This window comes from Camelus dromedarius, chromosome 5 (assembly GCF_036321535.1).
Source record: "Camelus dromedarius isolate mCamDro1 chromosome 5, mCamDro1.pat, whole genome shotgun sequence".
Classification (NCBI taxonomy): Eukaryota; Metazoa; Chordata; class Mammalia; order Artiodactyla; family Camelidae; genus Camelus; species Camelus dromedarius.
The window spans coordinates 37617630-37631551 of NC_087440.1; the positions used below are offsets into that span (position 1 = coordinate 37617630).

Genomic DNA, 13922 nt, shown 5'->3' on the forward strand with positions numbered 1-13922 from the left:
GTAATATTCAGAACCTCCTCCCCTCTTGCTCCATAAATTCGAGCTAGGAGATTCCAACCATTCCGGAGGCTATACTGACAATTCCCAATACATACAGTCTAAAACCAACTCTAGCCCAGATTTTCCTGAACTCCAGACTGCTTCACATTCTGCTCCACTTGACTATCCTGCAGGCACTTAACAATCAACTCACTATCTTCCCCTGAAAGCCCTCATTTTGGTATTTCCAGTCATATGAATGCTCACATCACCCTAACCCTTTCAATTCCTAAGCCAAACTATCAGTGAATTCTGTTAATACTTACTTAACATTTTAGTTTGCATTATTCTACTCCTCTTTATTTTTACTGCTATCTTATCTCCAACAGTCTTGCCTTCTTCTCTGTACTGCTGCCAGAGTGAGTCTTTAGAAATGTAAATCCCTTCAAGAACACATGCCTATGAAAAGCAGTCCAAAGTACCAGTCATGCCAAACCTTCCATAATCTGGCCCCATGTACCATCCAACTTCACCTCTCTACTAATCATCATTCACCGCCCTCCTACTCTTGCCCTTCAAACCCACATTCCCTGATTGCTCTACTTGCCATCCCCAAATGTACCATAATATTTAGGTCTTCCAGGCTTGGATCAAAATGTTGTGCAAGAATCCATTTCTATAATGTCCACGTGGAGAACAGAGAATGCTTTCTACTTTAAGAAACTGACTCTTCTGAGAAGCCCCTGTGGTAGCTAGTGAGGCAAACCCCTGAGCTCCCCTTGGTGGGGGAAGGTGCTGCCGGCTGTGGGGAGTCAGCTGTCAGCTCCCCCAGGGCTGGCTCCACCCCAGGGCAGCCACATCGGAGGAAGAGGAGGAGGGGCAGTCTCCAGAGATCTCCCTCCACCCACCCCTCTGTGGGCAGGTGCGCTGAGCTCTGCTGGAAGCCTACATTGCAGTTTGACTTCTCTGCCCAACAGTGCTTTCCCCATTCCCTTCACAAACGTCCCTTATTACACCTCTTGCTCCCCAAACTCCATCTAAGTGTGAGCTTCCAGAGAACTCTACTGTCACGCTTTGCCTCGTTCACTCAAACAGAGCTGATGATTTCTGTGCCAGTTCTCTCTTTTTTATTGTACTAGGAGTGCAGTGATAATTAAGACATTACTGTTGCCTTCAAGGAACTCCTTAAAGTATTAATCATACCCCATAGCAATTTATAGGCACTAAACTGCACGAGACTCCCAACTTTGGCACAAAGTCGGTGGTCAATAAATGCTAAATTCAACTGAAAACTTTTTACCACCTGAAACAAAATACAGTGAACTGTGATACTGATAAACTGAACAAGGCAGGGATAATTTATAGTATGTCTACAGACTCTTTATAATCACCAGGACATAATGTTGAAAATAAATACTACAAAACCACAAAGAGAAAAACTAATTTTAATGAATACTGAACATAATACTGGCTATCATTTATTAATATATGCCAGGTAAAAAGCAAGATGCTTTTCATGTATTATGTTACTGCTGTAATAACTTCCTGCAATATAATCTCCTTATTTTGTTAATGAGAAAACTAAGGCTCAGAGAAGTTGGATAACTTGGCTAGTCACTAGCTAGTACTGGAGTGAGGATATGAACCAGATCAGTCCTTGTATTTATCATGTATACCTTATGCAGTTTTCAGTATACTGCACTTACTGAAAAGGTGTTAGCTAGACATGGATCATAATATGTGTATCTATTTTGGGGTGGGGTGGTTAGGTTATTTATTTATTTATGTATTTAATGGAGGTACTGGGAATTGAACCCAGGACCTCATGCATGCTAGGCACGTACTCTACCACTGAGCTATCCCCTCCCCCTAGATACTTTAAAATGAACATACTATTACATTTAAAGGTCTCTCACTGTCAACATACAGGCTGCCAGTCATTAATTGCATTAAAGGGTAAAGATACTAAAATAGATGTTTGCTATCTACTGATACATCTGCTTGAACAAATACGTAGTGAATGTGGTCTCCTCGAGATGAGACAGCCAAACATGATCAAGTAAATAGCTTATACTCAAAAAAAGTCCCTCTTGCTTTTAAAATGAACTGCACAACTGCTTCCAGAGAGCCCAAATTACCTGGATCCCAGCAGTCAAGAACCGTTGTTAAAGCACTGCGGAGAAGGTCTGTCCAGGCAGTATGGCTCTTTTCAGCGCGGGCCATGGGAGAGGATAATATTCCTTTCAGAGCCTGAAGGGAGGCCGCAACCGTCAAAGATAACTGGCCCCCGGGTAACTTTACAGCAGTTTCTCTGAGGACGCCAATCGTGAGGTACAATATAGTAGGGAGAATTGAGATGCTTCCTAGAAAATATATTTTTAAAAACACTATTTCAGCCTATATATAGTTCCTAGACAGAAACCACCAAATGAGTAACAATGTCAAAGATTCCTAGCTTTTAAGATTATTTTTCATAAAGGATTGTAACTTGAGATAATTTAAATAACTTTCAGGATTGGATTAAATTTTGGTTGTAATTGGAGATGTCACTTAAATTGTATCACAGTATCATTATCTTTTGCTGTCTTATTTTGTTTTATTGGGTAGCTGACTAATTATAAATTTATTTTTTAGTGTGGGAAAATATCTGTAACATAAAATTTACCATTTTAACCATTTTTGAGTGTACAATTCAGCGGCATCAAATACATTCAGTGTTGTGTAACCATCACCATTATCCATTTGATTTTATATTAAACCTTTTTCAAGGAGTTTTCAAGTCATGTTGAAAATAAGACAGCATGTAAATTGGTCAAGACACATTTAAGCAGAAATATGCTTACCAATTAAGAATTATCTACTAAGTACTCAGTGCCTGTTCTGTGCTAGAGTCCTAGAGGATATATAGTTTTGCTGGAAACAAGACATATATGCCTGTGTATGTACATTTATCTTTTCTCCCTATATAATAATCACTTACATATAATGCCTCTATATGACACATAAAAACTACATATCTACATATAGAAGCTATACACACACATGTGAAAAACAAAACTCATCATGAGCCGGAGTTTTTAAGGGAAGCCTTCACAGATGAGGTAGGCCTGGAGCTGAACTTGAAGGCACATTTTTTAAAAGGAGAGGAGAGGATGGGATCATTTCAGACCAAGTAACACCACCGACAACAGCACAGAACAGGGGTGTGCATGAAGCCTCCTGGGTTTAAGATTCACACAGAAGAAATCAGGAGGAGGCTGGACTCAGCAGAGCTCTATGGAGAGACTTAAACACTATATTAAAAGTAGGGACTTGATTCCAAACACAACTGGTATGATGAGAAACTTCTGTCATCAGGTAGGGAAAGTCCATTAGATACTGTACCAAAAAATGCCCAAGAGCTAGAAATTGCTACCCACTGGCTTAAACTGTTTTCAACCATAGAAGAGCACATCTATCTGGAGTACATGCTGTCTCTGTATTTACTTTCACCCTTTTAGTAAAACAATTTACCAGAATGTAATGTTAATCTTAGAGGATTAAAGACAATACCCAAACCTCTGGGTCAGCATTAGTTTAATGAGAAAAAAATTAGCAATCATTTTCTCCATTATCTATTAAAACCATCTCTCCCCTTCCAGGTTAAGTAAAGCAATCATAGACCACACATACCTTCAGGAGAGCACACTGCAGGAAGTTCAGAGAGGATAACTAACGCGGCCGAAACAAGCCTGCTTCCATCTTCTGACAGCAGCTGTGGCTTCGCAGCTTTTACTCCCGGACTACCTGTCAACTTAGGATTTAGCTCTGGGAGCTGTCTAACTAGAATGCACACACACAATTCCAGTGTTGCAAAGACCAACGATTTCCCAGGAACAAGTCCCCCTGTGTCCTTTCCCTCTCCAAATTCTGGCAGGGTTTCCTTTTCAGCAGCCCCATCGTCAACTAAAAGACAAAAAGAACAGTGTTGAATAAATACTTCCTGTTTGCTTTGCTTCTAGTAGAGGGCAATTGAGGTCATTTCTGTTGTATGTAAAACAGGTAAGTGGGTTAACCTGGATCTTAAAGAATGAAACAGAAAGCAGTTACGGAGGTAAAAGTAGTTGTCTTTATTTTGACTTCTTGTCGCAATGGGTCAAAAGAAATCCCTGGTGACCCTCTCAGACTTGTAATACTGTCTGGTTAACTCCCTGCTGTTAAAAATGTGAACATGATAGCTAGAATGCCAGCACTGACCTTACATCCTCAGCACTGGTAGTGGCTGGGCAGAGAGAGAGGGATCAAGGCCCCTGGTGTCTTTAAGAAGCTGCCACACCAGCCCAGGACTGCCAACCTCTGGACTTCTTTTAGATGAGAGAATAAGTTCTTATGTTTTAAATCTGCTGTTAAATTGTATTTTATGTTATATATAGTCAAATATAATCTTAAATGATAAACTCACCAATACCAAATTAGACTTGTAAACAAGCAATTTAGTCATTTTGCAAAATTTAAGCTATTAAAATTGTCAGTGATTCTTTCCAGCTACATTGGTAAACACTAAAATAAATACCCAGTTACTAAAGGGATTTTTTTTTTTTCTCTTCTAGGGTTGTTAAAATTCTAATTCTTCCAAGGAATAGTAGTTTAGCTACTGACAATATCCAAGCTAACATGAAGAGGTGAATGAGAGGATGTGAAGCCATACCCACAGATGTTTCACTTGTACTACACACAACAGATTCTCAGAATGACACAGACACATAAGCAATAATTTAAAAAATAATGATGTCGTGTGATTAATTTGGTGTATGGGTTAACATTCACCTTCTGCACTTCGTCTTTTCTCCTTCACATGTTCTTGAGCTGCACAGATAATCTGCCTGACCACTTCAAGAGAAGCCAACTGAATGGAAGGTGATTCTCGGGTCAAAATTACTCGATGTAGTACATTCAACAACTCGATACCCAAGTCCTATCACAGAAAATATTTGGGTGAGACCATATTGAAAAATTGCATACTTAAAAAAACACACACACACAATGTTATATGCCATGAAAAAATTCAGAGAAAGATAATGTAACAGATGGCTCACAAAAAAATAAAGATGTTAGGGCAGTAAAGTTATGTAACACGTGCTCCACTTTAAACCAACTCCAGATTGGACAAACAGGTTTTTGTCCAATTTTCTGAGAGATGGCACTAGGACAAAAGATCACTTTCACACATGTCCTAAACTGGGAAAACAAACAAGGAAATTTCCAAAACAAGATGAAAAATGTGGCTAAAAGAATACAAGGACTGCCATGTAGATTCCCAGATTTATATTAAGATTTCTAGTACTAATAAAGAATGATGGCAAAGCATGACATTAAGAGGGTAAGTTATGAAGCACAGAATAAATCTCTCGCTAAAGAATAAAATACACAAGCACTATTTCATTTTCCCCTTTTCTTTTGCATTGGTTACTGTGGTGGCTTTCTTTCATCTTTGAAAATAAAGAGTAAATCTATCATTATAATACTTGTTTTAACATATAGAATAAACAAGAACAGAAAGTTTAAAATGTATTCAGGTACACTCCAAGTCAGGCAGGAACCTAATACTTTAAACCTAATAAAGAATAGTGGTAGTAAGTTAAATAATAGTCTATATAGAAAGGAAATTATACCATTCATTTTTCTTAGCATCTGAGAGCCAATTTAATACACAATTCAATATACTGGTAATACATGATGCTTAGGGTGCCTGCCCAATACAGAGTTGCTCTTGGGAAAGCAGTTAAAGGAAGTGCCATACTTTGTACAGTGATCCTTTTACCATGGTCACAACTGGGTCTGGTATTAGTGTCTGACTCCACCTACAGGCTAGCCAGTCATCTCTTAAAAAGACGTGATGGAGAACTCAGCCAAAAGGAATACTATGTAATCTACAGGAGCTACATGAACCAAGACAACGCTCTCTTGGGGAAATGAAGTGTAAGATGCAGATGTGTATGAAGGGCAGGGTGCACGGAAGCAGAAAGAGACACGGACAGTACAACGCAGAACCTTCCCATCATTGCAGAAAGTTCAACCGGAATGCTGCTACACAGAGTGGCTGGCTGGTGACAGCAGAAGTAAGTGCAGCAGAAGCAGAGACAGAAAGTGGCAGTCAGAGGGAAGACTGCTCCTGGGTCAGCACAGCTGATGATGGCATTTCAGTTCCGAGGTCTAGCTGTGCAGTTTTTTAGTTTCCTTTTTACTTCTCTGTGTCCCTTCTAATAACCTGAACATGTTTCTGTTCCTGTTCCCTAAAATCTACAGAAGTTTAACAAAAAAACCAAGAAATCACCTGATCGCTGCCAATTTTAGATCTGGGCCAAGGAACATCTAGAAGGGCCTGTAACGCATGTAAACAAGCAGTAATGCTTTCCATGGTTGCATCTGAACGTAAGGAACAAAGAAATTCCACACTGATTCCTGTATAAAGCAGGAGAGAATGAGGCTTTTTTGAGATTCTTTTTTGAGATTAGTTTATGAGGTTAAATAATTTTCTATTTTGATAAGATAATACAAATAAACTTAGCAAAAGGGTAATGCAAATAAACCACGATGAATTTAAGACTTTAAACAAGTGATAAAAAAATTAAGTGATAAGCGATCTCTTAATAGTTTGTTTTTATCAACATGTACACAAAGAATAATCTCAATTAGGCTTGTGCACTATTGCAGAAATTACAGTAAGATTGCATCAGAAAACTTAACACATAGTTTCATAGCTTAATTTCGACTAAAACTTGATTGTTTAATGAGTGATCACCATGTATCAGGCAGTGCACTTTAAATATATCATTTCACTCTCAAATACCTGAGGAAGTAGGTACTATTATTACCATTCCCCTTGAGCACACAGAGCCTAAACAGTTTCGTTTGCGCAAGGTCTGTTTCAGTGGGGTATACCAAGAATCTGAACTGAGGTAGTCGAACTACATGCTTATGCTCTGCCAACCTTCTCTGTATAAAAGTCTGTTTTTAAAAAGCTCTCGTCTCAAGCCAAATGGAAACAAAATGTTTATATACGTAAGGTTATAGGAAAACTGGTCATGTTTGGCCTGGGAAGGAATAACAGAAACTCTATGAACCATAAACCTTACTTAACCACCTACCTTTATAAACCTTACATTTCACTTAATAACTTACTTAATAGGTCTCTAATAGGTTGCTTCCTCAGAACCAGGTAAGTATCAAAAATTCTTATTCTAGAAACTCACTGTATCTTAGAAAGATACCTCACTTTAAAAATGAAGTTCCAAGAAGGCCAAAAAATGGGTTAAACTTCATAAATCTAAAAACCTCATTTATCTTTGACCTTAAATATTTGCTTGTAGTTCTGTACCTGAGTATACTTTCTTAAACCTTGCAGTCCTTGAGAATGGGGAAGGGGACATGATTCGGTATATTGATATTTTATATATATATGTGTGTATATATATATATATATATATGTGTATATATATATATATATACATATATACACACACACACACTGAGAAATTCAGAACATTTGTACATACCACATAGGTCTTTAAAAAATCACGTGGAAAGAACTAGACTTCTTTTGCAATTTCTAAATTCAACTTGATGCTGAAGCCAGCTTGTAATGGGATTCTAGACTTAATATAATGAAATCTGCAATTTTATAAAATGTATACAAGCTTACTTAGTTATATCAAGGCTACCACTAATGCCTAGCAAAGAATGATATAACAGCCACCAAGAGAGACAGACAGCCAGGCACAATTCAAGAAAAACTCTGCAGGGTTGGAAACTGGTAAGGTCTTTTACTGACCTAAAATAAGATGGAATCTCTCGGTGTAGACATCCTCAGGGGACTTTACCGTCACTCCAGATGAGCCCTGACACATGGAAGTTGGTGTTACAGGCCTCGAGAGATTAGGCGCCCCCTCATCTGGGTCAGCAACAACGAAGCCTGTGCTGGTGAGCCACAGTGCTGTAGCGTGGAGGATAAGCGCCCAGGAGCTGTAATAATGTAGTTTTGCATTTTCACTAGTCTCTGCTGTGTAGAAAGCACCACCTACAAAAAAGGGGAAGCAAACGGTTTCAGGAGGAATAAAAGAAGAGACTAGCTCACACTACACTCTCCTTCTTTTCTGTTAGAAGATACAGACCATTTCCATCATCCCAAAAGTTCCTCTGTGACTCCTTTCCAGTCAGTCCCTACAGGCCAAGGCTACTACTTTCTGGCTTTTATCACCAGATTAGTTTTGCCTGTTCTTGGGCTTCACAGAAATGGAAAAATATACAGTCTGCACTTGTTTGTGACTGAGATTCTGCTTAACAATGTTTTTGGAGATTCACCCATGCTGCTTTGTTATCAATGATCTTATTTCTCCTGAGACTTGTTGGGTCATAGGGCTGTTGTACCTTAACAGCTTTATAAAAAGTTTGCAGGTTAATTCTTAACTTTTTATTTTTAATCACAAAATATTTAAAAACAAATACGTGATGTGTATATGCATGTTTTTTTTTTGTTCTGGATATGCATGTTTAAAACAAATATTGACACCTATTTATCTACCTCTAAGGTTAACATTTTACCTTTCTTAAATCTCTTATTCCTTTAAACAAAACAAAATACCCTAAAACTTTTTATGCCACTAATGCTTGCCCTTCCTTCTGTAACGACTTTGATCACATCATTGTGAATCACTCTCATGGTCTTACACACTCACACTAGATGTTTATATTCATAAGCAATATATGCTGTTATTCCGTAAGTTTACTTAAAAAGCCTCATACTGTATGTATCCTTTTTGAACTTGCTTTCCCCTGAACATTATGTTTTTGAGATTTACATATGTTGATTTATGTCTGTCATTCACTTTTGCTGATTAAAATAAGCCAAATAATCAGTTTATTTCCATTTTGTTTCCATTTTTATGCTATTAAAAAGTACAAAGTGCGATAAACACTCTACATATCTCTTTGTGTACAATTCCAATTAAAATTCCAATAGAACTTGACAGGCTAAAATTCATATCAAAGAGAGAAAAAATTTAATAGCCATTTTGGAATAACATGAAAATTAAGAGCAGCTACCAAATATCCAATCCAAAAAAAGCGATATTAATAATAATTAACTATAAAATTAGATCCCCATCCTCATTCCGTAAACAGAAAATAAATTCCAGTTGGACTAAAGTCCAAAATGTAAAAAGCAAAACTATAAAGCTTATATTTCTTTATGACCTCAAGTAAAAAAACATATCAGGCATTACACAAAAACATAAACCACAAACAACTGATTACATTAATTTTAAAAATGTAAAAAAAAAAAAAGAGCAAACTACAGGCTGGGGGAGGATATCTGCAAGATATGGAACCACAAAGGGACAATGCTAAAAATGCATGAAGGATTAACAAATCAGTACGAAAATGAGAAATACCAAGTAGAAAATGAGCAAAGACTATGACTAAGTGATTTACAGAAGAAGAAAAACAGTCCATACACCTAGGAAAAAAGACTCTCAATCAAGGATATAAACCAAAAGAACCTATTTCATACTCATCAGATTGGCAAAAATTAAATATGATTAACATATAATGGTGGGAAGATGCAGAAAACCGGAAACATGGTATTGGTGGGCATATACATTATATAATCATGGGAGCAATCTGGCAGTGTCTTGTGAGGGAACACGAACATGCCTTATGACCGAGCCATTCAACTTCAGGGTCTCCACCCTGAAAGCCAGTCTCCCATGCTTTTATTCTATGAATGAAAACTATTCTGGGAAAAATGTTTCAGATAAATATCACCTGCTAACGAAGAAATTTTAAAAATACACATTACTGACTGCCATTCTAGGAACCATGTAAATATTTTACCCTCTTACCTTCAACAGGAAGTTGGGAGGCAAATTCGGAAGGCAAAGTTAAGAGAGCAAAATCCTGAAGCGCAGAGAGCCAGAGCCTACTCAGTGTGCTGAGATCTGCATGGACTAAGTCAAGCAGCCCGTCTGATGAACTCGACCCATTTCTGACACTCTCTTCTGAACAGGCAGCAGTCTTCAAAGGTTGGTTGTGGGTTTTATGTCTCTCTACAGCAATTATGTAGACCTGTATAAAGGTACTTTATAAATAGGAAAATCTTGTACCCACTGAAAAGATGCGACAATATTTTTATCTTGCTGAAGATGCAGACTTATCTTTGAACCTCCTGGACTTAAAATGCATCGTGATACCAAGAAGGTATACATGTGGAGCCAGTCATATACACAAAACTAAGGTAGAAAAATCCAAAAGTATTATCTCATGAGATACATTAGGGAAAATAAACATTTGACAAATACGCTGCCACTGTGAAGTTTACAATTATGACCGCTACAACTAAATGATCACAGTGTTCTTTTTCACTCGGCCTAGTTATAGCCTTGTAACCCATCTCAACATATGGCTCCAGATGCCATCTCTGAACTGAAAGAAGCTGAAATACTGAGTATTTTTTTCAAATGTTACCACCAAATCACTACAAAAAGTCTACCTAAACAGATTTAACATGGACCACTTACAGGACTATATAATGTTAAAGTATTCAACACAGCACATAATGTGTACTACCCCTTGATTCAAAACTCTATAATCCAAAAAGCTCTGAAAACTGTAAGTTTGTGGGAAATCAATCTTGTGACAAAACTGAATTATGTGAGGCTATTTATAGTCTCTTTCCAACACAATGTGACTATTCAAACATTTCACACAGACATATTAATGTGTTTGATTACATTCTATTAAACTGTCCCAGACATCCTGGATGGATACGTGGAATATGCACTATAACTTTCTGAAAATCCCCCAAATTTTGAATTGCAAATATATCTGGCTCCAAGGATTTCAGATACTTATGGGCCTCAAGTACATGGAACTTGTTGGTCAGTCATTATTTTTACTAAGGATGGAATAGGAGAAATTAATGGCTTATGCAAGAGTACAGAGATTCAAATCATAAAGGACACTATGTAAATAAAGCTATTTATAAAATACGTTACAGAAATTACAGAATTTGTTTGCTCTACTTTTAGTATATATTTAACACACTTAGAATTCACTGTTAAAGAACATTAGATCCAACTTATTAAATCTAGGTAGAAATACTTCCTGAGATTGTCAACATTAAATAATGACAAAAATAGACACTCGACAATCTTCTGGTTTTAATCAGCTCTACTGAAGGAAATCTTTTCTTACATAGTGGTTAACTCTCTCAGTTGCAATCTGAAACTAAATACTTCTTTAAAGTGATATATGAACCGAGAATGGCCAAGTCTGGTGACTGCTAAAGCTGGATGATGGGTATGTGGGTTCATTATATACTATTCTACTTCTGTATATGTGTAAACACTTCCATTATACATTTTAAAATTATATAACTTTCTTCCTGATTAAAAACTAAGGAAAAGTTAAATATTTTCTTCTAAGAATTTTTTTAATCTTAGAAAATAAAATGACTGACTTAATAATCTAAAGTCATCCTATGAAAGAGCATTAAAAAATATTAAAGTATGTGTTATAGAGTTGACAGAATATACAAGTAACCCCATACTTCTAATAATTCAGGTTTCAATAAAAGCTGATTTCCATTGACTATTATAAAGTCTCTCTGGCTCATGACTGCTCCTGCTTAAAGCAATAGGTAACAGACACTGGAGGACACTTTAGAATGCTTGGCCAAAACATCAATTAAAATATAAATAAATCTCATGTTGAAAGACTTCCATTAACCTTAAACATAGACTTATTTGTGTTTCAAATAGCTAATTTCAGTTTATGGTCTAAGTTATTAACAACTTCCAAAATTCTGGTCATAAACTGAGAAGTACTAACCTCTGCCCAGGCTTTTAGCACAGCTAAGATCTCCATGGTAGAAGCACTTTCATTATATAAGTGACTTAGAGCTTCTTTTCCAACCTGTATTTTTGTTAATGATGAAACAAGCAACTGATGAACTCTTCGGAGATCATTAAGGTCACTTACAACTCCACTTGCTATCCAGGCACTGCAAACCTAGTTTTTAAGAAAGTCAAAAGTTATATTTAAAATTATAAATAACCTCCTCGTGAGTTCAGCGGAGCTCACCCACATCTCAGAAATCTGGTCACTGAAATCATTTGCTATCAAGAAGCCCAACGGGATGTTGCTGATAATGACAGTCAACAGCCAGCACTTCAAAAGGGAAGGAAGACTAAAGGCTGAAAAAATGAAACCAGTGCCAGCAAGTTTATGAATCAGAGTTCCAGATGCTGCTAACATGGAGAAATGAAGCCATTTTCATGAATGTTTGGATTAACATTTGAATTATATATCTCCAATCTTGATTATTTCATCTTATTTTAAAATCAGGGATTAACTTGCATGGTTCTTTCTTTGAAGAGAGATAAATTTACCTAACATATAAAACCTCAATGAAGATTGATTCTTTTGAAGATATTTTTAATTTTTAAAACAAAAGATCATTAATAATGCTCCAGTGCAAAAAATTTACTCAATTAACACAGGCTGTCTGTGGTTTTGCTGGGTGTTACCATATTTCTCCTTTACTAGAAAAAATTAATTTTTCCTCTTCCATCTATTGATTTAATTTTCCTCTCATTTCACAAAAGTTTTCAAGTGGCTAACAGCAAGAACACATAATAAAATGATGATAAATTAGATTCAGTACAACAGTTAGCACAGTTCTCTGAATATTTAAGATATTCAAACATTTCCTAAACACAACTGAATTAAAAAAAATTGAAAGAACTGAGTTAAGATTTTTCCATTATGTTTATAATTATTTTAATTCATGCCAGTTCTGCTTTTAATTATTTCAGGCCATTTGGGGCTGGATATTGAATGTCTGACAACCACTCCAAGAAAAGCAACTACTTAAAACTGTATTTTATGTGGCTCTTAGATATATGAAAAAATGTTCAACTTCACTTGAAATACAAATCTAAACTATCCTGAGATCCTTTTTATTCCATCACATACACAAAAATTTCAGTTTGACAACTCACAATGCTCCTGGGATTCCGGGAAAATAGGTACTTGCATATGGTGCTGGGAGGAGTTTAAATTGATAAACTCCAGTAATGTACCCTTTATCCCAGCAATTCAGTTTTGAGGAGTGTATCTCACAGATGTGTTTGGACCCCTTGAAATAACCTATACAGAAAGAAGGTCATTCACCACAGCACTATTTGTAATAACAAAAGATGAAAACATCTGTACTTCCATTATTAGGGAACTGGTGACGTACCCATATACCAGATTACTGTGCAGTCATAAGAAAGAGAAAGTTCTCTCAATTTAAAAAGTAAAGGGAAAGAGGCAGCTGAGATTAATGCTTAGGCAACTAAAATGTAAAACCTTGGTATCAAATACTAACTGTAGAGTTACTTCCTAAGAGAGGGTTTTACTTCTTAAAATTCATCTTTTTAACCATTTACCTGACATGCTTTGGCAGTGACATCAGGTGGCGTCTCTGAAGTGAAGGCAGGTCTAAGTGCCGCTCCTACCTGGCAAGAAATTACACGCTCATTCAAGCATCAATAAGTAAGACAGAATGAACTCTTTCTCTTTGAATGCTACTTTAAAACGCTTTCTTTATAATAGGCATTACAGACAATGTTGTTTTTGCCCGCCCAGTATATCCTCCTCTACCTTTAGCTAAGAGCATCCCAGCTTTCCTTTGGGGAACTTTCTTTCTCCCCAACTCCTAGCCCACGTTGTTGCAATGGAGCTGACAGCACCTGGCTCCAGGGACCTGCACTGGGATAATGAAAGCTCTCCTCAGGACTTTTGCTGGGAGTACTAAGAAAGAAGTGCTCTCTTTAAAAGAATCCTCATGCTAAGACAGCCATCTTGATACCACTTGGAGAGGGCAAACAAGAATAAAGCCAGTGCAGAAGAGAGCAGAGCCA

General features: G+C 36.9%; 1 protein-coding gene and 1 long non-coding RNA gene across 10 annotated transcripts in view; one reads left to right on the plus strand and one right to left on the minus strand.

Annotated features, from left to right (window-relative positions):
* Positions 1–13922, plus strand: part of LOC105094184 (uncharacterized) — a 59041-nt gene that overhangs the window by 44313 nt on the left and 806 nt on the right. For 2 of the 5 annotated variants that reach the window (XR_010380925.1, XR_010380924.1), the window contains 2 exons: positions 4569–6077; positions 9867–13554. This is a non-coding gene — a long non-coding RNA (uncharacterized LOC105094184). The remainder of the gene's footprint in view (positions 1–4568; positions 6078–9866; positions 13555–13922) is intronic. The other 3 variants (XR_010380926.1, XR_004137298.2, XR_837626.3) reach the window with 3 other exon arrangements.
* Positions 1–13922, minus strand: part of HEATR5A (HEAT repeat containing 5A) — an 87691-nt gene that overhangs the window by 5770 nt on the left and 67999 nt on the right. For all 5 annotated transcript variants that reach the window (XM_064485875.1, XM_031453543.2, XM_031453541.2 and 2 more), the window contains 8 exons: positions 13449–13517; positions 11845–12024; positions 9858–10080; positions 7790–8035; positions 6293–6420; positions 4786–4933; positions 3652–3924; positions 2118–2342 (listed from right to left, as the gene is read on the minus strand). In XM_064485875.1, coding sequence (XP_064341945.1) covers positions 2118–2342; positions 3652–3924; positions 4786–4933; positions 6293–6420; positions 7790–8035; positions 9858–10080; positions 11845–12024; positions 13449–13517 — 1492 coding nt within the window. The remainder of the gene's footprint in view (positions 1–2117; positions 2343–3651; positions 3925–4785; positions 4934–6292; positions 6421–7789; positions 8036–9857; positions 10081–11844; positions 12025–13448; positions 13518–13922) is intronic.